The 26,317-nt window shown below is 50.0% G+C and overlaps 11 protein-coding genes across 11 annotated transcripts; 7 read left to right on the top strand and 4 right to left on the bottom strand.

The window, feature by feature from the left end:
• Positions 1-671: 671 nt before the first annotated feature.
• On the bottom strand, positions 672-1,917 carry N7509_003126 (dihydrofolate synthase; the record flags this gene model as incomplete). The annotated part of the gene is made up of 2 exons (XM_056627763.1): positions 672-1,042; positions 1,068-1,917. The coding sequence occupies 2 exons, from the start codon at positions 1,915-1,917 to the stop codon at positions 672-674; spliced, it is 1,221 nt and encodes a 406-aa protein (XP_056490497.1).
• Positions 1,918-2,352: 435 nt separating this feature from the next.
• Positions 2,353-3,556, top strand: N7509_003125 (uncharacterized protein; the record flags this gene model as incomplete). Its single annotated transcript, XM_056627762.1, has 2 exons — positions 2,353-2,363; positions 2,443-3,556. 2 exons carry the CDS (start codon positions 2,353-2,355, stop codon positions 3,554-3,556), a joined length of 1,125 nt encoding a protein of 374 aa, XP_056490496.1.
• Positions 3,557-4,641: 1,085 nt separating this feature from the next.
• Positions 4,642-5,536, top strand: N7509_003124 (kinase-related protein; the record flags this gene model as incomplete). The annotated part of the gene is made up of 2 exons (XM_056627761.1): positions 4,642-4,681; positions 4,854-5,536. 2 exons carry the CDS (start codon positions 4,642-4,644, stop codon positions 5,534-5,536), a joined length of 723 nt encoding a protein of 240 aa, XP_056490495.1.
• Positions 5,537-5,895: 359 nt separating this feature from the next.
• On the bottom strand, positions 5,896-9,129 carry N7509_003123 (uncharacterized protein; the record flags this gene model as incomplete). Its single annotated transcript, XM_056627760.1, has 2 exons — positions 5,896-7,801; positions 8,174-9,129. The coding sequence occupies 2 exons, from the start codon at positions 9,127-9,129 to the stop codon at positions 5,896-5,898; spliced, it is 2,862 nt and encodes a 953-aa protein (XP_056490494.1).
• Positions 9,130-10,265: 1,136 nt separating this feature from the next.
• Positions 10,266-10,928, top strand: N7509_003122 (putative GPI anchored cell wall protein; the record flags this gene model as incomplete). Its single annotated transcript, XM_056627759.1, has 3 exons — positions 10,266-10,363; positions 10,424-10,572; positions 10,666-10,928. 3 exons carry the CDS (start codon positions 10,266-10,268, stop codon positions 10,926-10,928), a joined length of 510 nt encoding a protein of 169 aa, XP_056490493.1.
• An 870-nt stretch (positions 10,929-11,798) lies between these two features.
• On the top strand, positions 11,799-14,588 carry N7509_003121 (ribonucleotide-diphosphate reductase subunit RNR1; the record flags this gene model as incomplete). The annotated part of the gene is made up of 3 exons (XM_056627758.1): positions 11,799-11,817; positions 11,957-12,114; positions 12,177-14,588. 3 exons carry the CDS (start codon positions 11,799-11,801, stop codon positions 14,586-14,588), a joined length of 2,589 nt encoding a protein of 862 aa, XP_056490492.1.
• A 2,729-nt stretch (positions 14,589-17,317) lies between these two features.
• On the bottom strand, positions 17,318-17,500 carry N7509_003120 (uncharacterized protein; the record flags this gene model as incomplete). The annotated part of the gene is made up of 1 exon (XM_056627757.1): positions 17,318-17,500. The coding sequence occupies one exon, from the start codon at positions 17,498-17,500 to the stop codon at positions 17,318-17,320; it is 183 nt and encodes a 60-aa protein (XP_056490491.1).
• A 1,215-nt stretch (positions 17,501-18,715) lies between these two features.
• On the top strand, positions 18,716-18,916 carry N7509_003119 (uncharacterized protein; the record flags this gene model as incomplete). Its single annotated transcript, XM_056627756.1, has 1 exon — positions 18,716-18,916. One exon carries the CDS (start codon positions 18,716-18,718, stop codon positions 18,914-18,916), a length of 201 nt encoding a protein of 66 aa, XP_056490490.1.
• A 733-nt stretch (positions 18,917-19,649) lies between these two features.
• On the top strand, positions 19,650-20,425 carry N7509_003118 (RlpA-like double-psi beta-barrel domain-containing protein; the record flags this gene model as incomplete). Its single annotated transcript, XM_056627755.1, is given in 2 exon segments — positions 19,650-20,303; positions 20,315-20,425. 2 exon segments carry the CDS (start codon positions 19,650-19,652, stop codon positions 20,423-20,425), a joined length of 765 nt encoding a protein of 254 aa, XP_056490489.1.
• Positions 20,426-21,825: 1,400 nt separating this feature from the next.
• Positions 21,826-23,124, bottom strand: N7509_003117 (uncharacterized protein; the record flags this gene model as incomplete). Its single annotated transcript, XM_056627754.1, has 1 exon — positions 21,826-23,124. The coding sequence occupies one exon, from the start codon at positions 23,122-23,124 to the stop codon at positions 21,826-21,828; it is 1,299 nt and encodes a 432-aa protein (XP_056490488.1).
• A 1,009-nt stretch (positions 23,125-24,133) lies between these two features.
• N7509_003116 (DUF3176 domain-containing protein) lies at positions 24,134-26,172 on the top strand (the record flags this gene model as incomplete). The annotated part of the gene is made up of 2 exons (XM_056627753.1): positions 24,134-25,548; positions 25,626-26,172. 2 exons carry the CDS (start codon positions 24,134-24,136, stop codon positions 26,170-26,172), a joined length of 1,962 nt encoding a protein of 653 aa, XP_056490487.1.
• Between the last annotated feature and the right edge of the window lie 145 nt (positions 26,173-26,317).

The following is a 26,317-nucleotide window of genomic DNA, read 5'->3' as shown; positions in this document are numbered from 1 at the left end:
TGTCCGCCTGTTCTATAGATCCAGTTTATTAGTCCATTTGATTCCAATCGAATCGCAAACGATAGATGTAGGTATCATTCGATTGCAGGGTTGAGGAGGGGGGGTTCACAGGGTCTCACCGAGCGATCATCACAGAACTTCAGCTCTCGCGCCCTGGTGTTCACGGGGGTTTACCGATACCCGGGGCGCATTCAAGGGATGTCGAGAGAATTCGAATGAATGAGAGGCCCTTTAAATTCAAGCGAGCACCGGGTTCCGTGGGGATGGGGGTTCAAGGGGGTAGCTAGTAGTGTTGGGGTAGCGGTGGTTGTTTTGAACTTGAACTTTCCTTCTCCACAAGCCGCATGATGCAGCGGGCTGTGCTGGACTCGCGCCGATCAGCCCTACCACTGGGGCCATTAAGTTGGGTACCTGCTAGGTACTCCTACTACTACTACTACTACTACTACTATACACTGCCAATTTCACCCTGTCCTGGTCTTAAGTACCAATTAATTGTTTCAGAGTACTAGTATACTTGGTGACATTGTTCTCAGTTTAATGGTGAGGCATTCCCCACATCGCAGGGTGGAGTGCTATTTACATTGGCGGTCTAGTTCTATATATACATCGAGTTCACTCCGATCGGAGGCCAGGCACACCTCTGGAAACTTGAAGACAGCCTGAGGATATCATTTCTGCGCGTCACGGAGCAAGCGGTGCACATCGGAAACCAGGTACAAGCTACCAGCAATGACAAGGGGCCGACCGTCAGCCACTTCGCCAGCCCACTTAATTGCAGGAAGAAGATCGCCTTCAAACTCTTGTACTCGACCGATCTCGGGTATCGATCGAATGGCTCCTGCAAGTTCAGACGCATTCGTTGGTGTGACCCATGGCATGCCTTCCACAGGCCCAAACTCGGTCGTAGCAACGTGATCCCCAGGCCGGATGATAGCCTGAAAGACACCGGCTAGGTCTTTTCCACTTGAGGCGGCGATAACCCAAGTCACGCTTCCAGAATCGGGTCGAAGTTTGCGATTCACGTATTTCCCGAGAACCTCTGCGGACTGTGAATTATGGGGCACCATCCAGGAGGATGGGTTCTGTGCGAGAAATCAAGGATTGTAGGGAGATGGTCTCTAATCGTCCGGGCCACTTGACATCGGCCAGACGGGGAAGTAGAGAGAAAGCGTCCGTTTCAGGGCGAATCTTAGATAGAGAAAGGCGTAGTGCGGAAACTGCGCAGCACATATTTTCTTGTTGATGAGGTTCGAGATCGAGTTTGCGGAACAATTGGGCCAATGGTGGCAATTGTTCTTCCACTTTACTTGGAGAGACGAAGCTGGCATCGATCTTTAGATCTTGGGCTCGTTTTGAGATGGTATCGATCACCGCAGCTTCATTGGTGGCATCCACCACGCAGGGTACTCCCGATTTCAGGATCCCAGCTTTCTCGGCAGCAATTTCTTCAATGGTAGATCCCAAAAAGGCCTGGTGGTCCATGCCAATTTTGGCGATCACTGATACCAATACATTATTCAAGATATTGGTAGCATCCAGGCGACCTCCCATGCCCACCTCAACCACACCGATCTCCACTTGTTCATGGTTGAAGATCTCAAAGGCTGTCGCAGTCAATAGCTCAAACTCGGATGCGCCGATGCCCAAAGTCTGGTCTCGGCGTTTGACCTCGTCTTCGATCTGTCGAAAGAGCGATTCTTTGACTACCCGTTCGCCTATCGTTATGCAATCCCACCGATCAATCAAGTGCGGAGATGTAAAGCGGCCACATCTGATTCCCTCTGAGGATAGAATATGAGAGAGATATGCACTGATCGAGCCCTTTCCATTTGTCCCCGCAATATGAATTGCTTTCCATGTCAGCGGACTCTGCTGAACAAGCCGTGAGACACGGCTGAGACCAAGTTCAATCATTCCTCCTAGAAAAGTAGGGGATCAATTGGCATGGTTTGGAGGGTGGAAAGAAGGTGATGGCGAGCTCAAGAATCTCCTAAGAATGCATCACGGGAAACCCGAAAGTGACTCCGCTCGATTTCCGCTCCGCCGCGGGGATCGTCATGATCCACGTGACATGTAGTAACTATACACGTGACACGACACTAATTCTGCCGTCTGACCAGATGACTAATACAAAGCGGTCAACCCCAGGCCATCAGGCCACAATCGCCGCCCCAAAAGACCAACTGGTGAGGTTTTTCAGTCTTCCCGATCGGCTCCATCGCATCTCCAACCACCCCCCTCCCCATCCCCACTACGTCTGGGGTCGCGTCAAATTCGTGTTTTATAAGCAAACCACTCCTCTTTCTTCTTTGCTTTTCATTCTCTTACTTCACTCTTTACTTTTCCATAATGGGCATTCCGTAAGTCTACTCCCTTTTGTCTCCGCATTGCCTTGTCGCATGCGCCACCTCATCGCCGTGACGACTAACTTGGGTGTAGGATGTGGCGCGAGCCTTCCGAGGCCGATAACACAAAGACCACCCTTGAGAAAGATTCCTCCGCTGCTGCGCGTTCCTCAATCCGCCGGCAACCTACGATCCGGCGCGCATCACGCCATTCCTCCCGCGCGCGCGGCGGCGGCGTCTTAACCACCCTTCAGTCACAGCTCCTTGATGAAATCCATCGTGACTACGGCATCGGTCACCGACAATCGGCAGTGCGATCTCCTGTATTGAACCTCGGCGTCAGCGAAGATGGATTAGATCTAGATACGACCCGGCGCGAGGCCTTGAACCGGAGTTCGGCACGTCCGAATCCGCCACGTCGTGATCACTCGCACTCGAGTCGACGCTCTCGCATCACTCGCGATGAAGCCCTGGCCAATATTCTCGCAAGCCCGGATTCTCCTCCACATGGGCGTACTGGGAGCCCTTTCTTGACCCCGAATTTCCCCCCCGCAATCTACCATTCATCTCACCCATCTATCGATGGTATCCGCCTGCCTCCTCTCATCCGCAGCGATGGCCGAAGTCGTGAACCCACCGCCCACATCCCATCTGTTCTGCTGCGAGATTACCGGACCGGAAATGGACCTGTTCGACCCCGGGAATCAGCTATCGACGGTCTTGGCGATCGGCAACGCAGCCTGAGCCCCGATGGCGATCGCGATGCATGGGAAACCCTGCTTTCTACCATCACTCCTGATGCCAATTTACCTTCCACCGACACCTCCTTCTCCTCGAATTCCGCTTCTGCGACAGACGCGCCGCGCACCGGGACGTCCCGAAACTCTGCGAATTCCTCTCAAACACAACCGTCCTCCCTCAACTCCAGCCACCCTATGGCATCTCTTGACCCGTACCCCGACCATCTCAACCCCTGTGACTTTTCTTCGGACGATGAGGATACGCCTGTAAATTACCATCGGGTCTTGACACCCTCGGGCCTTCAAATGCCCCTGCGCCGTTCTGCCGGCCTCCACTCGACAATCAGTGGACACCCTCCAATTCCTACCATCTCCTTTTCCTTCTCCGATAATTCGAACGAGTCCGATATCCATCAGATGCAGGCTATTCTAGAGCCGACTCGCTCGCCGGGAGGACATCCCCGATGAATGGTGGGTAGGAGCTGGCCTTTCGCGCAACATGGGCCGCGGCCTCAGCGCCAGTGCCGAAGCTAATGAGAATGACCGTTCCCGTTGATCGAGCTGTCCTCCTTATCCTATTTTTAGCCTGGTTTATACTGGTCTTTTCTGGTTCTTTGTTTTTATGTTGGAACCACGACTTAGCCTGCAGCCTGTTCATCTCTTCTTCTTCTTTTTCTCTCTCTATCTTGCCCATTTCTTGTTTCCAATTTGCATGGCGTTCGGATATCTTATGGGTGTTTCAAGGGGCCTCCTGGAGCTGGGATGTCATTTTGACGGTGTTACGTGTTATCTGTTATTGTTGGTTGTTTCTGGGTTCTCGTCTCGAACCAGCATTGATTTCCTTCTTGCACAGGATGCGGGAGTGTTTTTTATTTTTCTTTTCACCAGCTGCACTGGACGGCTGATTTTGAATACCCAAACCTGTTTTTTATTTGTGTATTCATACTTCTGATGCGCTTGTGTTTATTTTCTGTCCAATAAAAGCGTCCAGCCTTAGACTGGATAATCGAATGATGTCATCATAGTGCAGTGCTTAGTGCAGAATCCTAATTCAAGTGTAGATGAGTGTATTTGGGGAGTATAAATAAGATCCTGCAGTAGTAGTAGTAGTACTACTACTAGTTATCTAAGCGACGTCGAAGTGGCACTGGCACTGGCACTGGCACTTCCCTTCGGAGCACTGCAGTCCCCGTCTCCGTCCCCGCCGGAGTCAATCGCAGCTGCCCCGCCAATTTGTTATCGCATCGGTATCGCTTTGGGGAGAACTCCGAGTCTCCAATCCTTTTCTCTTCTCTTTTCTCTTTCTCTTTCCTCCCAACCTACATACCCCTGCCTTTCCCACCTCCAATTGCATTCGCCAACTCTAGAGCCTTGCATTGCCAACATCACGCGACACGAGTCACACCAGTCACACCAGTCACACCAGTCACACCAGTCATCAGAATCCCGCCGAGTCTAAGTCCTAACACTCGCAATTCTACAAGCCCACCACCGCTACCTCCTTTTACTCCTCCTCGGCCGCCGGCCTCACATACAAAATCACGTCTACAATCATGAACAGCCAGGTGGACCACCTGGTCAAGAAGACATGGGGTACGTCCAGGCAGAACACTCCACATGATGTACACCCAGCAGCCCGCAGAAAAGACATACCAAACAACCACATTTCCCAATACCCTTCCTTATATATGACACACACATACATCCACATACACACACAACCACCTATTTTCAAAGCTTAAGCTAACCACTGGCAACCCCACAGCAAAATTCACAACCCTCCCCCAAGACACCCGCCTAATGATAGCTGTAAGCGGAATCCCAGGCTCAGGCAAAACAGCCCTAGCAACAATGATGACGAACCGCATAAACGAAATCTACGCCTCCGAAAACCCCTCCTCCAACCACATCCAACCTATCGCAACATCCCTCCCAATGGATGGCTACCACCTCACGCGCGCACAGCTATCAGCCATGCCCGACCCAACACATGCCTTCGCCCGGCGCGGCGCGGCATTTACATTCGACGGCGAGAAATTCCTCACTCTGGTTCAAGACCTGCGGAAGCCACTTACGGCGGACTCGAAGAGTATTTACGCGCCTAGTTTCGACCATGCGGTTAAGGATCCCTTGGATGATGATATTGAGATTCCGGCGAGTTGCCGGGTGGTCTTTTTCGAGGGGAACTATTTGAGTCTTGATAAAGTGCCTTGGAGTACGGCTGCGGGGTTAATGGACGAGCTTTGGTTTGTTGATGTTGATTTTGAGGTTGCGAGGGGGAGGTTGGTTAGGAGGCATGTTAAGGCTGGGATTGCGAAGGATAAGGCCGAGGCGGAGAAGAGGGTTGCGGAGAATGATTTGATTAATGGGGCGGAGATTTTGGAAAATAGGTTACCTGTTCAGGAGATCGTTTCTAGCATTTATGATCCTGGTTGGGAGAAGTCATAGATATAAATCGATTGATGGGTGTGTGAGACTTTTGAGACTGAGTAGCATTTTGTTAGCGCTTTCCGTGACTGTTTAGACGAAATATCGAATACGATTATTGAGAATGAAGTTATACTTGCTTGAATCTAGATTGGCTCGAAGTCATAACGCAGAGGAGAAGTCGGGAATATAGTACTAGTAAGTTGATGTCCGCATTCAAGTTCAAGTTACGACTCCAACTTTGAATGAAAGTGGCTATAGAATGTAGATTTCTTTGCCTTATACTTCTTATATTTTTGACCAACCCTCCAGGGCTGGAAGTACTAGTAGCAACCAGCAATGTCCTTCAGATATATTAATATGATAGCCCTGGAGCACTTTCAAACTGCCCCTGCATCACGCAGAACTTGCACCACGCTCATGTGTCCCCTTTGCAATGCAGCCTGTAGGGGAGTGCCATATTCTCCACTGCTTGAGGGATTCGCATCAGCGCCCCGGTCTAGCAGTAATCGAACCACTGAAGTGTGCCCCCAACGTGATCCAGCCAGAAGAGCAGTGCCATACTTTCCACTACTGGGGGCATTTACATCAGCGCCCCTGCCAAGCTGTAACTGCATCACCGAAGTGTGCCCCCAACATGATGCAGCCTGTAGAGCAGTGCCATACTTTCCACTGCTGGTGGAATTCACATCAGCGCCACGGTCTAACAACAACTGCACCATTGAAACATTCTCTAGAGTTGATGCAGCCTGTAGAGCAGTGCCATAATATCCACATTGGATATTCACATCAGCACCCCGGTCGAGCAGTAACCGTACTACCGAAGAATCTTCTTGAATTGATGCTGCCTGTAGAGCAGTCCCATAATAACCGCCTTGAGCATTGACATCAGCGCCCTGGTCCAGCAATAGCTCTACCACGGGAAAATTCTCTTGAATTGACGCAGCCTGTAGAGTAGTGCCATAGCATCCGCCTTGGATATTCACATCGGCACCCCGCTCTAGCAGCAGCTGTACCACCGAAGGATCTTTTTGAATCGATGCATCCTGTAGAGCATTGCCATTTATTCCGTCCTGAGCATTGACATCAGCGTGGTGGTCTAGTAATAATTGTACCACTGAGTAATGCCCATGAGCTGATGCAGCCCGGAGAGCAGTGCCATATTGTTCACCCCGAGCATTGACATCGGCGCCATTATCCAGTAATAGCTGCACCACTGAACGGTGGCCACGTCTTGATGCGGAATGTAGAGCATTACAATAGCTTTCACTGCCAATAGTGACGTTGGCGCCATTGACTAGTAGCACCTGCACCACATTATGATGGCCTCGTCTTGATGCGCCCTGCAAAGCATAATCATAGCTTTGACGCTGGATAAGGACATCAGCACCCTTGTTTAGTAGAAATTGGACCACAGTATGATGACCACAAGAGGCTGCAGCTTGCAGGGCATCAAAACGTGCTAAGCCATGATCGTTTAAAATGTCTTTTATGCTGTATCCGAGTCTTATTCCGGTATTCAAGATATGGTCGATGGCCCATTCAAACCCAAATAGGGCGCAGTAGTGTAGTTGGATTACGACGAGGTCGAATTCTGGCTCCGACTGACGCCTACTTTTGCGTTCACGAAACATTCTCCAGGTCATGAATGCCCCTTCCTCAGTCAAAATCTTCAAAATAAAAATTTTTGATTCGAGGATGGATCTTCTTCCCTTGTTGTAATGCCCATGCCAGAATTCTGCAGCGTATTTTGTTAGAGGGAAAGTCGTCACAATGTTCTCTTTCGTTTGAAGCGAAGATGGTCCTGGATCTGTAAGGTACACGAGACGGATCTGCCCTGTGACATCATGCGCAGAGGCGCTCTCTAATGCAAGGTATTTTGCACCCTGTGTCTTGATGCGGTCGGACACTAGATCTTCTTGCACTGAAAAATGAGCAATTCGAACTTCATGGTGATCTTCATGCGGCACAACCTCAATCAGACCAATACAAATTTCTTTAACACCTTCAGCATCCAGGATTCGGTCCTCAATGTCAAGTTTATTATTCTCGAGGTCTACTGCGTGTGCATGGAGCAGCTTTGACATGGTGAGCGGCACAAGTGAAAAGCATAGCAATGTCAAAATGCGGCGTGCGTCGTCGAGGCAGCCTTCATCAATGCTGCAAAGCATTCGCTCATAGGTCTCGTCTAGGCTTCGAGGTAATGATTGTAGACATTTTCGAAGATGAATCTTGGTTCCGGGACACTGCTGCAGCGCTTTAAACTGGCATTCCACGTAGCGGAATCTAGTTGACGCATTAGTTCAGTTCCATCATGAAGGTTTCACGGTAATACTTGTACTCCTTGAGCACGTCCTGTTAGGGCAGCTTGGATTTCATCGCTGTGTGCTTGCCATTTTCGAAGACTTTGATTGGTTTCCAGCTCGTGGGAAATGTAGTTTCGGATGTCTTCATCGATTTCCTCATTTTTAGAACGATGTCATCTGTCACCGATGGACATAATCCCTGCCGAATGTCCAGCTCATCACGGCTGGTAACCAACAGATGCAAGCCCGGCAAGTTCCACTGCCGGAAGTTTTGCAGAGTAGCTAAGACACCCTCTCGCTTCTCATACCGGGTGCATTCATCTAGTGTATCTAGCAGGATGTATTACTAAACCTTTGAATCATTTTCTGCAGGGATGTTAAAAGAGCATTGATGTGAGGTGTTCCTGTCTGGTGCGACCTATAAAGAACAGTAAGGTCATCCTCGCATTCTTTCCGCTGTCCTGCCAGCTGCAACAGAAGAGACTTCGCCATGGCTGATTCATCCTGCTTGAATTGGTCACTGAAAGTGAAGTAGAAAAAGGCAATTCCAACGTCGGCCTTGAGTATTTTCTGTAGGAATGTATGCTGGATGACTGTTGAGCACAAGACCGACTTGCCGCATCCCGCGAACCCATTCAACCACAGAAATGAGTTGTCCCAGTCCAACCATTCATGATAATGCTTTCCATCAATGAACCAAATCCCAGTCTCTGCCCGACGTTTTGCACATATGCTATTGTGATTGACCGTAGCGTCTGGCGCATCCAACCAACTGCGTATAGCCGAGGAAACTTGGATTTCCTGCAAGCTTTCGAGCAGTGACTTGACATCGATCAAATCATCATGAATGGCCCTCTGATCACCTTGGTTGAGAACCATCAATGCAAATCCCAGATTGACTTGAATATCACGAGTATCTTCCTCGAGCTTGTTCAAAGTGCTGACCCGAAATGGGTAGGCCACACGGCGAGTAGCAGTCTTGATTTTGTCTCGAGCTCCAATATCCGGAGCTTTGACATACTTCTTGCTTTCATCTTCAGACTCTTGAATAATCTCCTTACAGTCGTTGATGGAATCCTCGATACTCTGAACGAGCTTTTCCTCTCCGGGATGAAACTCGCGGGCCTCCAGGGTAGCTTGGAGCGATCGAAAGACGGCAAGAAGGTTCTCCAGCTTCTTCGATACTCGAGTGATGTTATCATCCTGATTTTTATAGGCGACATAAAACTTGAGGAATGACTCCGAGACCTGGATGCCGAGTGAAAGCAGGCCTGCAGGACTGGCTGCAATGGAGAGTGGGTCACTCATATCGAGGCTCGGAAATACCCTTTCGGCTGTAGTCGGAAATCTTCAACTCACAAATATGGATGAATTAGATGACGACCTTGCCGAGGATGAGATTTGATGTTCGTCGGTCTCGACGCTCGTATTTATTGCTTTTCGGCCCCTCATTTTTAGCCCTGTAAAGCTCAGCCACGAATATCGCATGCATACATGTGACTAGACACTAGACGAGGACATCTCAACGTGTCCCATTGAATTTTTCTGGATGCAGGTTGAAAACTTTGCAACATCACTAATTGGCTATTGAATGGAGTTGTCTTGAAAGACTCCAAGAGCTTTCACGATATCACTCAAAGCGATCGATCCCATCAAGGCCCTTATTTGTTAATTGTTTTGGCTACCTAGTACCATGGTAATATAGTACGAAATACTTCAATCAAGCTTTCCCTAGATATGTATATATTCCGACTGACGAATTTTATATTTTTCAAGGTTTAAAATACCATTAGACCAAAGGAATTATTTTCCCGAGGCCAAACCGAGACATTGTTTACGTCTCGGTTCCTTGGTTCTGCCTATGACAACCTTGGAATAGACCTCGGGAACAATTTATTCCTATTTCAACATCAGTAAGTAGGTCCATTATCAAGTTCAATAACTTCAATTTATTGTCGACCATCTTATATGTACTTGTATCATCTCAATGTAACACACACTACTAGTACTAAGTTCGTTTGGCTTAGGGGGTCCCTGACGCTAAACCCTTTATAGGTGCAAGTGAGACCCAGCGTGGGGTTGCAGAATACAGTGTATCTGTATTACAGGGATATTCTATGACCCGATATGCTCCCAAGCGGAGGATATCAAGTATCATACAGTCCCATACCGGTGGTCCCCCTGGGGCTGTCTTTGGTCCCTGGTTTGCTTTCCCTGAGCCCTGAGATCTCACTTCGACTTCGACTTCACTTGCTCCCCTTCGTCACTCTTTGTCCTCTACGTTACGCGCGCACTCCTTTCGCCGTACCTTGTCGCTCTTTTGCACCCCACGATCTTTACTCCAACCAATACTACTACTCTCAAGACTCCCCGATTCGCTGTGCGATCTCGTCTTAATCAATCCAACTCTCGTCAATTCGTTTGTTTCCATCAATTCCGTCAACATGTTCTTCAAGAAGTCTACTCTCGCCCTGGCCTTTGTTGCCCTCGCCAGCTTCGTCTCTGCCGACCAGACCCCCGCCTGCCTTCTGTCCGTCATTGGGTGAGTCGTTCTTCAATGTGCCTGAATTCGCCGACCGCGAAACTAACCACCCCCTTCCAGCAACACCGCCGATCCAGCCGACCTGTCCAGCATCTGCGGCGATGACTCCAAGAAGATCCAGTCCAGCATCTCCGATTCCTGCGGCGACAAGTCCGACAAGGCCCTGAAGTTCTACGCCAGCACCTGCAAGGCCAACGGCCACACAGTTGGTAAGGATTGACCCGAATCATGGAATTCCTCACCCCACGAGGTTCTCTGATTGGCGCATTCTTTGGCTAATGTTATCCGTCTACTTTGTACAGAACTCTCTTCTTCCAAGTCCGATTCCACTACCACCACCGGCTCCAGCACCTCCACTGCTACTAGCTCTGGTTTCGTCACCGCTACCTCCTCCGGCTCTGAGGCCACCGGCACCGGCTCGTCCACCAGCGGATCCTCCAAGACTGGTACCGGTACTGCCTCCGCTTCTACTTCGACCTACACCGGTGCTGCTGCTCCCAGCGTCCAGCTCTCGATCACTGCGATCGGTGCGGCTGTCTTCATGGGCGCTGCTGCATTGCTGTAAAGTTCCGCGATGTAGTCCTCAGATGTATTGATTGATTAATCTGGCTTTGATATTCTTGCTTCTCGGTTGTTCTCTTTTGCCACTTCCACTGCACTGCACTGACTGCACTGCATCTTGGAGAGGTGATATTGAATAGTTCGGCTGCATTGTTTGCACATGATATACTCCACACCGCTTGTCATATTAGAAAGGCAAAGACCCAATTGCTTTGGTGTTGAAATGATATCCCTTGATACTCGTACTTCTTTTGAAGATCTCCAGTGACCCGCGTCGTGTAGGCAACATAAGTAGGTAACTTAACTGGGTCATATCTGCAGGCAGCAAGGAGGATGGTGAGTCAGTGATAGGGGGTGTAGCCTGGATTTCTATGACAACGGAAGATCCATTGGGCCCATAGATGTAGTCCGAGCCACTCGGCTTACTCGATCGTCTGAGCCCGGAATGTGTATCCCCGCCCGGTTCCAGGTCACCCGAAGCATCCCAGGCTGGTCATTGCTCCATTAGTTACTATGGAGTACTTTCTTTGTTGACCTCCGAAGGACGGAGAGGCGCGTGTTCACGTGACCCACGCGGAAAGTGGGCAATTTTAATTACTCAGCGCCACTCAGCGCGGCAAGAGCGAACCAGCCAAACACGAAAATTCGCCTGCAGAAAACGCGTCGCTCCTTCCAAATAATTCTCCGCCCCTCCTATCTTCTTCCCTCGACTCTTTATTCTTCACTTCCACTCTTATCCCTTCTCTCCCTTCCTCACCTCCCCTCTCTACTTTCCATTACTTTAATACACACTTCTCTCTTCTTCTCTGATACCCCCCCCCCCTCATCCTATCCTAATCTTCTACCCCCCTCGCACCCCTTGCTCTCTTTCAAGATGTTCGTTTACAAGCGAGGTAAGTGACCCCCTCCTCGAGCTGCAGTCCAAGGCAGTGAACGCGTTCCCCGCGTCTCTATCTGATCCGGCTGCCTCGAGCGAGCAATAACTGGCATTGCCACCACCTTCCGAATCAGTACTGACGTGTGATGTCACAGACGGACGCAAAGAACGCGTGCAGTTCGACAAGATCACTGCCCGTGTCTCCAGGCTGTGTTATGGCCTCGACCCAGAGCACGTTGATGCTGCTGCAATCACCCAGAAGGTTATCTCTGGTGTCTACCAGGGTGTTGGAACCATTGAGCTGGACAACCTGGTATGCGGGACCAAGTGAAAGCTTCTCGAGACCAAGTGCTAACCTATCACCTGGTATAATAGGCCGCCGAGACTGCCGCATACATGACCGTTACACACCCCGACTATGCCATCCTGGCCGCTCGTATTGCTGTATCCAACCTCCACAAGCAGACCAAGAAGCAATTCTCCATGGTCATCTCCGACCTCTTCCACTATGTCAACCCCAAGAACCACAAGCCCGCTCCCATGATCTCCAAATATATCTATGAGATCGTGACAAAGCACGCCGATGAGTTGAACTCCGCCATTGTGTACGACCGTGACTTCAACTACAACTTCTTCGGCTTCAAGACCCTGGAGCGCTCATATCTGCTCCGCATTGACGGCAAAGTTGCCGAGCGTCCTCAGCACCTGCTGATGCGTGTTGCTGTTGGTATTCACGGCGAGGATATTGAGAAGGCCATTGAGACCTATCACCTCATGTCCCAAAAGTACTTCACTCACGCCTCTCCTACCCTGTTCAACGCTGGTACCCCCCAGCCTCAGCTAGCTTCTTGCTTCCTGGTTGATATGAAGGAGGACAGCATTGAGGGTATCTATGACACTCTCAAGACTTGTGCCATGATCTCCAAGACTGCTGGTGGTATTGGTCTGAACGTTCACCGCATTCGTGCCACCGGTTCTTACATTGGAGGTACTAACGGTTCTTCCAACGGTATTGTCCCCATGCTCCGCGTGTACAACAACACTGCCCGCTACGTCGACCAGGGTGGTAACAAGCGCCCTGGTGCCTTTGCCATCTACCTTGAGCCGTGGCACGCCGATGTCTTCGAGTTCCTTGACCTCCGCAAGAATCACGGTAAGGAGGAAGTCCGTGCCCGTGATCTGTTCTATGCTCTGTGGACCCCCGATCTGTTCATGAAGCGAGTTGAGGCCAATGGTGACTGGACTCTGTTCTGCCCTAACGAGGCCCCTGGCATGTCTGATGTCTACGGTGACGAATTCGAGGCTCTCTATGAGCGGTACGAGAAGGAGGGCCGTGGCCGTGCCACCATCAAAGCCCAGAAGCTGTGGTATGCCATTCTTGAGGCTCAGACCGAGACTGGTAACCCCTTCATGCTGTACAAGGATGCTTGCAACAAGAAGAGCAACCAGAAGAACCTGGGAACCATCCGCAGCTCCAACCTGTGCACTGAGATCATCGAGTACAGTGCTCCCGATGAGGTCGCTGTTTGCAACTTGGCCTCTCTTGCTCTCCCCACCTTCGTTGATGCTGCTCGTGGCGAGTATGACTTCGGCAAGCTGCACGAGGTCGTCCAGGTCCTGGTTCGCAACCTGAACAAGATCATTGACATCAACTACTACCCCGTTCCCGAGGCCAAGAAGAGCAACTTCCGTCACCGTCCCATCGCTCTTGGTGTCAACGGTCTGGCCGATGCCTTCCTGGCTCTGCGTCTGCCCTTCGATTCCCCCGAGGCTAAACAGCTGAACATTCAGATCTTCGAGACCATCTACCACGGTGCTCTGACTGCCTCCGCTGCCATTGCCAAGGAGCTCGGTACTTACGAGACCTACCCTGGCTCCCCCGTCTCGCAGGGTATCTTGCAGTACGACATGTGGGACCGTACCCCTACTGACCTTTGGGACTGGGCTTCCCTGAAGGCGACCATCGCCGAGCATGGTGTTCGCAACAGTCTGCTGGTCGCTCCCATGCCCACTGCCTCCACCAGTCAGATTCTGGGCTTCAACGAGTGCTTCGAGCCCTACACCTCCAACATCTACTCTCGCCGTGTCCTTGCTGGTGAATTCCAGATTGTCAACCCCTGGCTGCTGAAGGACCTGGTCGATCTTGGCCTGTGGTCCGACAACATGAAGAACCGTATCATTGCTGATGGCGGTTCGGTCCAGAACATCCCCAACATCCCCGCCGACATCAAGGCCTTGTACAAGACCGTCTGGGAGATTTCTCAGCGTAGCATCCTGCAGATGGCTGCCGACCGTGGTGCATACATCGATCAGTCCCAGTCGCTGAACATCCACCTGAAGGAGCCCACTATGGGTAAGCTTACCTCCATGCACTTCGCTGGGTGGAAGATGGGTCTGAAGACCGGCATGTACTACCTTCGTACCATGGCCGCCTCCGCTCCCATCCAGTTCACCGTCGATCAGGAGCAGCTGAAGGTTGAGGATACCAACGTTGCCCGTGCCAACACTGCGTACAAGAAGCGTGGCGCCGCTTCCTCCGGCTACTCCGCCGTTCCCCGTGCTGAGCCCGCCGCCGTCGCCGCCGCCGCCCCTCAGGAAAGCCCTCGCACTCTGGTTGCGGACCCTGTTGTCCCCGTCACTATCCCCGCCTCTACTGCCACTGAGACTAGCGGCGAGGCCACCGAGGAAACCGAGGAGACTGAGAAGACTGAGGGTGACATCTACTCCGATGCCGTCCTGCAGTGCAGCATCGAGAACAAGGATGCTTGCATCATGTGCCAGGGCTAAATAGCTCTGGTCTGGCCTACCAACAAAATTTCTACGATTTCCCATGCACTTCCTCAATTCCCATTCCCCTTCCCCTCCCCCAACCCCTTTGGCACACCTCTACAATTTGCCCAATGTGTGATTGATGTACCTATATGATGAGCTTTATGGTTTTCTTGTCTTTTTTTCTGCTCTGGATCTGGCGCGGTTTCATTTGTTTTGCATTTCCTTTGTTAGTTTTCTAGTCAATGATGTTCATGCTAAGACTGTTCTGTGTAGTAGAAGTATAGTATAGTCATTCTCGAAATTGACCTTCCCAGCATCGAGAGATATAGTGAAGAACTTGACCTTCGCATGATTCGCTGAAAGATTTGTAGCATTAGGCTCTTGTACAAATTGTGCTGGGTGGAGCCTGGAGGCCTGAGGCTACGGCACCAACTACTCTTTATATCCTCACCCACAACCTCACACATTTCCCAAGGGTTTCAAGCTCAGTACCAGTCAGTATGTCTACTACCGATGACGATGTTCGCCTGCTATTGAAGCGAATCTCAACCTCAAATGAGTACTCCGATATCACCATTTCTTGCGGCTCCACAACCATCAGGTCCATCGGGCGATCATCAGTCCTCAATCTGATGTCTTAGCCGCCATGTGTCGTCGCGGAACATTTCTTGTAAGAAAAATTAATCAAATATATACATGCATCCTCCAAGTGACAGTATGAATGATGGCTAACAATAAATAATCTATGACTAGCTTAGCTGGAAAACCGGTATTTTGACAACCATTAGAAAACCCTAATCTAACCAAAAGTTTTAATGCTATAGTTATATAAAAAGGACAGTGACCGCTTAGAGTTTCGGTACAAATGGTTATAGGTTTGAAATGTTTATATATTATAAATGATTTTCAAACAGTTTTCAAACGGTAAAACAACTTGAAACTTTATGATCTCAAAATCCCGAAGAAATATGACAGCGATTTGTCTTCAGATAGCTCAGCCAACCAGCCAGTCATGGGATTCGTATCCACAATTCGTTTTTCTACCGGCTTAGCGCTGGCGGATAGGGATGTATGCAATCCAATAAGCAGCGTTGCCTGTGTAGGTGGGCTGAGCCTTCCAAGTTCTGTGTAATTCACATTCCTTGGAGGAAGTGTTGAAGTTCGCACCCTGGCAGTTAGACGCGGCCGAGCATGCTTTGACGCAGGACTCTTCAGTCTGGCCGCTAGGCGTCTTAAGGTCACCAGTGGAGATCGCTTTCTTGCAAAAAACAGTATAAGTGACTCCGTCGACCGTGCGCCGCTGACCATCATCTGGGGGGCATTGACCAGGAGCCACCGGCTGCCAAGGGAACTCGGAACATTGGAAGGATCACCACCGTTAGGAGGGCCACCACCGCCGTTAGGAGAAGGACCGGCACCACCAGAGGAGCAACCAGAAGAGCCACAACAATTTGAGTTATCACATGCTCTGGCGCAGCCTAGTGAGTAAGCACTTTGGAAACCTGCAGCAGCAATAGTTGGTGCTCCATGGTGGTTGCTGAAATAACATTTCTGGCTATTGGCGTGATAGTCAACGCTATGGCAGGGTATGTAACTAGCGCAGGCGTCTATGCACTCTTTGAAAGATTGTGGGTGAGAAATGATACGCGATGACAAGTAGAAGTAGAAGTAGAAGTAAAAGAGGGAGTTCCAAGATTGGTGCGGTCCTCGCAGTGACCGCGGGCGTGACCTCACCTGTATCTTCCCGCAGGCCAGCCACCGTGGATCTATACTACTACTACTACTACTACTACTACTACTACTACTACTACTACTACTACTACACCCACCTCTCTTTCAAGCTCCCCATAGTAGTAGTATTTACTAAGGCCATCAAAGTAATAGATATCATATGGAACGACTAAACCTATATTACCTGCGACCTTTGCTCTCATACTAGTAGGTATTGTCGTGATTGTTGCTACCATTGCTATCATTTTGAGCTTCGGATGAATGGGCTGTTGGAATCCAGATATATGGGGGCGAGGAGTGTCTATAAGGTTTGAACCCTTGCAAGGGTTTTAAGCCTTCATCATTTTCGTATATTTTTTGTGAATTTGCTCATGCTTTTGGATATAGCTTGCTCTTCATTTGAGGCCCGAGAAATGATCAGAGTGCCCAGGGAGCCAGCCCTATATTCTCAATTTGGTTAGCATTGAAGTGTCTCAAGCTCCTAGTAAGATGATATCTTGGATGAGCTATAGTCCATATAGTAGCGATTGTTGGCCAGGTTGGGAGTTAAAGCTTAGAAGTACGATCTCGTATATTGCAAGGGTTGCGAAATTCTAGTCATGCAGCCCTGGAGTGCAATTCCTGTCTTTTGTAGTATGAATCAACTGAAAAGTGTTCTCTACCATACGTTTCCCTGTGAATCACGGCAAGCCAGTTGCTTAGTACCAGATATAATTAAGTTGACTACTGGAACAACTGCTCATTTTCTCAGCACCTGCATATATTTCCCTCGAATGTATCATAGCTCTCCCTCTACTATAAGTATTACGAGTATATCCAAATCCTCCCTCAATATGCCCCAACGGATTCGTATCCAATTCCGGCGCTGACACATCCAACAAAAGTCCGGATAAAAAGGAAAAACTCAGTTGAATGGAGGCAATACGTAAATGGCGCAACATCTTCGCCCTCATTGACCGAGCCATTTTTGACAACCCATAAAAATCATTTCTTCCTGTTCTTCCAGAAGAAAATCAAGTTTGGTTCTTCGTGGAGAGGGTGTTCCTTTGGAGTTGGTAGGTTTGCCAGGATTGCAACGTGGTGGGGGGGGTCTCTTTCTTTTTGCGGTTGTCGACTTGCCACGCGGGGCTCTTTTTTCCATTCTGCTCCAGGGTTTCGAAATCAAGTTCTTTGGAGTTTCCTTTTGCGGCGGCCATTGAGGGATTTTTTGGAGGCATTGGTTGGGGTTGGGCGTTTTCTTGGTGTATGCATCTTGTTGGATCTAGACTTTGGATATGCATCGAGGGTGGTATTGTGGTTGTTTCTATGTATTCTCTTTATGTGATGGGTCTGGAGTTAGTGCTTCTCATTCTTAGTGATCGCTTTTACTTTTACCTTTGTTCAAAGTGTAGACTTCTCCATACAATCTAAGAGTGAGCCTATTCACAGGTTAGCATATCTCAAACACGTTTGAGATCTGCGACAGTGACAGTTAACGCCTCGGAGATGAGATGCCCAGGTGGATTGTCGCATTCCGATCATCTCTCACCCGCATTCCACTTGTACTGTCTGGCTCAGTCCTCGGTGTGATCTGACATTCCTAAATTCCTCCGATGGCGTTCCAGAACCCCACCCTGCCACACCTCACTGTTCTAGACAGACGGAGTACATACGGAGTACATACGGAGTACGGAGGACTGCGTACATATTTGCTCCTCTCTACTTGTCCTCCCGCTCTACTCCATCCCCTCTAATTCAGGGCAAGGAGGGCCATCTTTGTGCCGCTGTCAACCATGGTCGCACACTCTTATTCCGGGGTGATCGTCGGATGAGTGGAGTGAAATTAACTGGCGGAGAAGTCTTCCCTTCTACGGAAGGGGACTCCACCGCACGAAAAAAAAAGGGGATGCCAACCAGCACTCCCGACAGGGTTGCACCCAAGGCGAACCGGGGCTGGGATTGGCTCGGGAGGGGTCCTGGTGGCTCCTGTTCGGTTGGGTCTAGAATTGTGCTTTGGCGATCGGGTGCGTTTCATGTCGGACGCCACGATCGAAAGCGAAAGCAACTGGGTCCTGTGAAAGGTGTGGTGGGAAATGGCTAGGACGACAGGTCGGAGATCACAGCAGATGCAATTTGGAAGAGGAGAGGATGAGGAGCATCCATTTTCTTCACTCCCATCTTGTGCCCCCTTTTGGCTGTACCTATCGCGCCCTGACCTGACTGCGTCAGTGTCTTTGTCAGGGCCAGAATCTGACCTGGGGTTTCATGTGGACGATCGCCACTCTAAGCCACGGACCCACCGAACAAAAAAATTGCTCGGCTCGGTGAAAGAGAAAAGAATGGGACGAGAGGGGAACAGGTCCAGAACGTTGAACTCCGCAACGTCATTCCATTTAATTGGGGACCGGCCACTTTACGAGTAGACAGCCGGGATGAGCGTCGGCATTGCTCCGTTGCAGCTGCAGAAACGAACGAGTGGCATTCGCTGTGAACAGGATGAGATCGTGTCTCATTCGATTAGGCCCGATTGGGCGCAGGGACCCGCACAGGGCCTGCAGAAGACAGGTAAGGCGGTGCGCTGTTCGCAAGGTGGTCAGGGAAATTGGGCCGGTTGCAAAGATGTGCCTGAATAGAAATTGGTCGGACAATGGGTGACGAGAGTGTTTTATCTGGTCGTTCTCATGGGAGAGAAAGGGTGTATGTATTCAAAATTGGTTGGCACATGGCTAAGACCATGACTAGTATGGTCGTTACCGTTGGCTTCGGCTCCTTCAGCCGGTCCAGCTAGGCTCCACTGGGGTCTGTGAATGGGCAGCACTGGAAACGAAGGTCAATTGGCCTCTGCCCCTGCGCTACTCTCCGTTGGCGCAACTCTATTGTCCCAATCAGCAATGTTCCTGACCATCGTCCCGGGGCCTCCGGGTCAGGTACGCGGACTAGGCTAGGATCGAGAATCAAAGAAAGGTACTTACTCGTATCCTTTGAGGAAGAAATCTCGTAACCCAATGCCTCGGAATACTCAGTGGAGTAGAAGGGGAAGTAGAAGTGGCTTGGATCAAACCGTGGGTAGTTGAGAGGAAGAAGTGGAGAGTAGTCAGTGGGTACCACTGGTAGTGCTGCGTAGTGAATATTTAGTCCACCACCTCCCCCTTTCCCTCAACCTCCTCTCCTCCTCTCCTCCTCCCATCTCCATCACCACTTTCCAAAACGGTTCCCTCCTTCGCCGTCTTGTTCGATCTCACACTCCTTTGAGTCGTTCAATCCTAAACTGCTGTGCAGTGACCTGTCTTTAAGCAAAAATCACCCTCCACACAAACACATAAACCAACCCTCGACATTCTCTGAAAGAATCCGCCTTCTTTTACAATGGCTCCCATCACCAAGACTCTCGCCCTTGCTGGCGCCCTCTTTGCCCTCACCGGTATCGCTGCTCCCGTCGAGAAGCGCGCTGTTGTTTGGGAGACTGTCACCGACGTTGTCTGGACTACTGTCGATGTCACCACCACCATCTACCCGAACCAGGGTAAGCCCACTGCCACCGCGACTGTCGTCGCTGTGACCACCCCGGTTGCTGCCGTTGAGACTACCTCCTCCGCCGCTCCTGTCGAGGAGGAGGCTAAGGCTGCCCCGACCACCTCCACCACTGAGGCCCCTGCCCCTGTCGCTCAGCCCACCGAGAAGGCCACTGTCCAGGCCCAGAACGCTGCTGCCGCTCCCGCCGTCGAGTCTTCTTCTTCGTCCTCCTCTTCAACCACCACCACTGCTGCCGCTGCCGTTCAGACCGCTCAGCGCTCCACCGACACCAGCTCCACCGGTACCAGCTCCAGCTCTGGCGCCACGCACAGTGGCCAGGCGACCTATTACGACACCGCTACCCTCGCCAGCAACCCCAGCTCTTGCGGCACTACCAACGATGGTGAGACCGAGGCCGTCCTTGCCCTGCCCGTTGGTCTCATGACCGATAGCGACTGTGGCAAGACCGTCACCATCTCGTACCTCGGTACCACAACGACCGGCACGGTCGTTGACAGTGCATGGGCTGTGACGACGGTTCCATTGATCTGTCCCGCAAGCTCTTCGGCGAACTCGCCAATCTCTCCGCGGGCCGTCTCGACAAGGTCACCTGGTCCATCAACAACTAAAGTGTCTCGTCGATCGCTTCACTCTGAACATGGGAAAATCTCTGGTAGATTGTATCGCTGGCTCGATTTATTGACTTATTCTTATCTTTCTCTTCGTTCCGTGAATCGCGCGTCGATTCTCGGCCCCCCTCCAACTGTTTCAGTTTTCTTTTTATCTTCCATTCGTTTTTGGATAGCTTCCATTTTTCTACACCATTTTGCGCCCCCAGTGGGCTGCATCGTTTTTTTCACCTTTGCCTGTTCATAGAATCTGCTTCTCTTCGGAGTCCTGTGACAATACTACCATGATGGCCCCATCCAACCAATAACCCCAACGCCGTGCCTATCCAGAACTCGATGCGCATCTTGACAATCCAATCATGACTAGGCTGATCTCTTGAGATGCCTTTTCTTGATATGCGCTGGCACTGATGATTTCTACGAGACTATGCCTTTGAACGAAAAAGTGAAAGGGAAAAGAAAATCCAAATATCTCCCGTATCTATCTTTAGCAAATTGGAAACGGATATTCTTTTAAGACTTGTGTCAAATGACAGCCTTAGCTTAGTCTGATCTAAATTTAAGTTTTCCTGGCTGAACTATTGATTGACTTTGTAGCTCGTAAATGGCTATTAAGGTACGGAGTACACCGTGAAAGAATCTGGGGGCCTCCAGAAATTCTAGCTCCGGATCCCCCTGTTTCACAGCCACCTTCAAGTTCTCAGCTCGCCACTGACTTGCCATAGCTGTCGAGGCTCGTAAGGGTGGGACTGCTTGCACCCGCAACCTTAAGACGGGTCGCATTCGCGACGCTCCATCATTCGCGCTATATTTGAAACGCATTTGCGATATTTGAAGTCACCACTTCATACGGAGTACCTGCTATCGTATTTGTCAACATATATGGGAATTGATGTTTGGGCTTAGTCTGATGCTGGGCTGCTCAGCCCCAAAAGGATCATCCCAGAAATCAATAGTTGCTAAAATATGAACGATCGGCGGGGCTTGCCAGGGCAAGCCCCAAAAAACAGGCGAAAAGACTGAGACATAACTAGTACGGTCCATCTACAATTCACAGTCACTTGTCGTTTTCAAAACTTGAACGGGGATAGTATACACAATATGGTGTTGAGTCCTCTATTGGTAGTTTAGGTTCTTGGTGTACTTAGGAGTAGGACTTTCTCTGACTAGTCATTGTGGTTGTTACTTGTGCTTAGGATCATGTATACCAACTTGGAAACTGCAATAAGGGTCGAGTAACTGCCATATAAACGGCCCCACATTAAATTTCTCCAATATTATTCATTCGACCCTGACGAACCGATAGTGACTTGACGGTTCTTCAAGTGCGATCAGTCTCCAGGATTGGCAACAGTTGTGGAAGCAGTCCAATGGGGTCAATCAACCGCAGACATCTCGACTCAGCTTTTATCACTGTGGAACTGTCCGTCTTCTTCCACTTCTGTGTTTCTATCTTCGGGTTTGACCAAAGCCAAGTACGGACCCACGAGTTGGTTGCATGCTTCCCAAATCCGTCGACGATTGGCAATTCCCATGAAAGGGCCATGTAATCCCCACCGAGGGGTGGTAGTATGGTATGCCCATGCAAAGAAATGCGAGAGCGACTTGCCAGGAAGCTCTCTAGCATCAAAGCTGGCTGGACTGGGAATGCCCTGTAAGAAAGAGTGAACTTCGTAGAACCATGGCAAATCTGTCTCAAATCGCCGTTTCCAATATGAGAAGCTGGTACGGCTCAATCCACGTCGTATGTGAGGCGAGGCTTGCATGAGGTTTAAAAGCGAGCGAGGCTGGAGTGCTGAGATGATAATCAGGAGTAATTCGAGCGGGAAGTGTGCAAACGGGTCGTCCATCAATTTCAAGTTCAAGTTACAGATTCCTGTAATGTCCGGCTCAAGTCCTGATTTGGGAGAGTGTATTTCACGCCACATATCATCAATCGCATTCATGGCATGGGGGTTTCGCTTTCCAGGGTCTGCAATGAAGAGTTCCTCTCCCGGGTTCGCAAGCCAGTATTGATCGTGAGGTAGCTCTGGCTCTCCATATGAGATATCCAGCTGTGCATCACTCTGCAAATTGCGGAAGACCCTGTACAGCACATCCTTGTCAAAATCACCACCGGGCACGTTCAACTCCCAGTCACCATCGAGTAGCGATTTGGCTTTTATTTGGAAACCTCGCTGGAATGCGACAGTCTGTTGGAGCAGCTGAAAGCACTTGGGGTGAAAAGGGAAGAGTGGGTAATTTTCGTTCTGATCGTAAGCCTTATAATCGTCCAAATCGTCGGGCGCGCTAGAATCGCTGCCTGGTTCGGCAGAGACAGCGCCGAATTCGTCATCACAGCCAATGTCAGAAAGAAATGCATTGCTGCGAAAAGGATAATCACTATTCACGCCAAGGCATTGGAGATTATTGGACCATGTGGCATCCTCTTTGGAGATGATCGAGCAATCATAGGTGTCATCCTCATCTTGGCTAGACAATGATTCGTTATCAAGATTGTCTTCACCAGCAGCAGTTTCTTCGTTGAACCTCCGAAAATCGATTCGGCCATTCAAGGGGTCTGCAGCTACCAATGCATCAAAGTCAGCTTCGCGTTGCTTTCGCCATAAGTACCGGGCTGTGCGTGGTTTTCTGGAAACAAAACGCTCTCCTTGGAAGGTAGACCCGCACAAAGCGCAGTAATAATCCCATGAGCCCATGTTGACCTTGATGGATTTTCGATGTGTTGTAAGAGCGAAAAGAAATTGGGGTGCCGCGGGGAGGCTCAAGGAAGCGACTGAGGCCAAGACACGGTATCCACCATCGCGGACTCTCAAATCCAGATTGGTTGATGCTAGCGAGTAGACTATCTTGGCATCGGGGGCTGAGAAAGGATTAAAGAGTATTGGTAGGCGTACCAGCCTTGGGATGTAGTATATCTGACATCAAAGCAGACACACAGCAAGACTGGTTTGAATGAACGCTTAAACTAGCGTTGAATGTAGCCATTCTCGGCATGAGATTTACCATCTCTTAACGTTGTGGTGCAGTAGAGACTACTAACTACTCCAAGATTGTTAGCTACTAGAACCCTAATATTCTGGTGAGACCGGATCAACCTAATACGAATAAAATAGAACAGGTGCAGGGTACTAATTTTGAGAGCATATGCCTAAGTTATCCCTTCGTTATTAGTTAGTGAATACTAACTAGTACCTGGTAGGTAGAGACTAGGCGCTAGCATGGAAGGGGCATGAGCATAAGTATACGGAGTAATTTTCTCCACCTGCATCCACCTACCATAACTCCTTCAACAGTTACATATCTCTCCTCGTATTTTCCGTCGATGATAATGAAGCCCCAACAATCTAATGTGATGCTGTCACTTACCACATCTCCTATCTGAATCCTTTTGGCGCCCGCCTTGTGGGTCTAGCTGGGGGCCAAGAAGCGTGCCCAACCGCCCCCCTTTTCCCTCTTCTTCAATTGGCCGAAATGGATGTGAAAATAGTACTACTAAGCGCCAGGGTCCTTTTGGCGAGCGTCATGCTGTGTTAGGCTGTTTTACTATCGTACAAGCGCTTGATGGCTCACCTTATTTGGTTGTTTCCCACGTAAGACTGGAAAGTGAAGACCCTCCGCAGCCCTTAGCGCTGCCAATGTGGAACTTATAATAAGACCGGCCCCGAACAGAAGAAGATTGAACTGTTTCCATCCACGACCGAAAATATGGAGTGTCGGAAGGATTATACGACGACTGCCGCCTACTACCAAAGACCTCAAGTTGCCTCTACCGAAAGCCGAGCATCCTCCCCAGTGGATTCGCAAGACACAATAACTGTTTTCGGCGATCGCCATCACCACAATGATCTTCGATCACGATCCCTCGTTGCGAGGACGGATCGTGATAAATTCAATACCAAGACGCCATCTCCCTTCAAACACGGAGGCTGGGCTTCACTTGATGATACGTGGTTTCTCGAGTGCCTCGCCATGGCGTTCAGTTTCGCATCCTTCATTGCAGTCATCATTATTCTGAGAGCCTACGACCAAAAGCCGTCCCCTAATTTATCTTACGGGCTGACACTCAACTCAATTGTCTCTTTGCTAGCCACAGCATCCCGATCCTCATTACTTTTCGTGGTAGCGGCAGCGGTAGGTCAATTGAAATGGATCTGGATTCAACATCGGGAACGGCCCGTCTTAGACATGCAGTCCTTCGATGATGCAAGCCGAGGGCCGCTAGGTGCTTTGTATCTCCTCTTTCAGCACCGCGGGCTCTCGATTGCCTCCCTTGGTGCTATTGTTACCGTGCTTTCTATGGCTTTAGATCCATTTATACAGCAGATTTTGAGTTACCCTGTTCAACAAACTCCAGGCAGCTCGACACAAGCGACGATGCCCCAGGCGCTAACTTTTGCGTCAAATACGAACTACACCTTCCTGGAACAAAGCTACAACGCTGCTCTTTGGAACACGGATTTTGCAGTGAATCCTACTTGCCCGTCTGGAAACTGTACTTGGCCAGAATTCCAATCCCTGGGTTTTTGCAGTAAATGCCAGGATGTGACCGACTTAGCCACCATCTATAAGTGTAATCAATGGACAGAGCCTGATGTTGACGATCAGGAAAACCTCACCGATGACCAAAAAGACCATAGTTGCACCGTGAATTCCGGCAATGGCGCAAATGGCACCGCTGTGGTTGGATATTATACTAAAAAGGACGGCATGAGTATTCCCGCAGATCTCATATGGATTCTTGGTCTTACCGACCGAGTGGAGTCCTCCTTGGGTGTTCCTTACCCGATTTTTACCTTCGCGCATGCCCAATTTGAAGCCGGATCTGCCAATGCAACCATCACAAACATCACGGAGTTTGTCCATGGGATTCGCCTTAAAAGTGTGCAAGAATGCGTTCTTTCCTTGTGCCTGAAGACATATAATGTTTCTGTCACTTCTGGGACGCCACAAATTAATGTCACATCTATTGACTACGGGGAACGGTTCACCAATAACCTTCCCGTCGACGATGAAATCGAATACGGGTATCAGGATATCGATTGCTGGAGGCCGACTGATCGACCCGGCCCGTTCAACTTTGTCAAGCTTCCCACGGGAACTGGGCCGATACCGAGCAATTTGTCTTTTGTCTCCGGAGTATCGGTCCAAATTCTCCTGAAACCGGATATATTGCTCTCAATAATCTATACTCGAATAGTCCATTCTTGGGATACAAGACTGAATGGTACAACTTCAACTTTAGCACCTCGTCGTGGGCCATGTCAGCTGATAAAAGCTGGCACACCAGCGCCAACTTCCCGGCTGCATTCACCAGAGTCTTAGACTACGGCCTTGGTTCGTTGCTGTCGGACATGGCTGCCGCTCTCACCAAGTACACTGTGCAAACCGGCAACACCAGCGCAAGCGGCACAGTCATGATCTCCCAGGCCTTCGTCAAGGTATCTTGGCAGTGGCTGACTTTCCCATCTGTGCTTCTTGTCGCTGGCATTGTCTTCTGGATCACGACGGTGATGAAGAACCGACAACACCGACTCAGCTTGTGGAAGTCATCTATTCTACCCATGCTCTATTGTGGTGCTGAGAAGATTGACCCAAGGCTCGAGCGTCCTGGTTCTGCAGCCGATTACACCAAAATCAGCCAGATGAGCCAGTCTGCACAAATAACTCGTGTGAAAATGGAAGATATCGTGGACGGTCGACTGCGGCTAGGACGGAACAATTGGAGTGGCCCATCTGTGATCTAGCAGGACCCACGACACACAGATATTGCAACCATCACAAGGCACCGAAAGCAAATAGAAGAATTTCTGAATGAACTGCAAGCAGGCGGGGGCGGATGATAATAGGACTGGCTCCAGCCTTTGCCTGGGCACTTTCGAGAAAGGAGTT

Source organism: Penicillium cosmopolitanum (assembly GCF_028827165.1).
Source record: "Penicillium cosmopolitanum strain IBT 29677 chromosome Unknown utg000005l:1.0-4006212.0:1.0-4009387.0, whole genome shotgun sequence".
NCBI lineage: Eukaryota > Fungi > Ascomycota > Eurotiomycetes > Eurotiales > Aspergillaceae > Penicillium > Penicillium cosmopolitanum.
The sequence above is the reverse complement of the archived record's forward strand: the minus strand, read 5'-3'. Positions and strand labels throughout refer to the sequence as shown.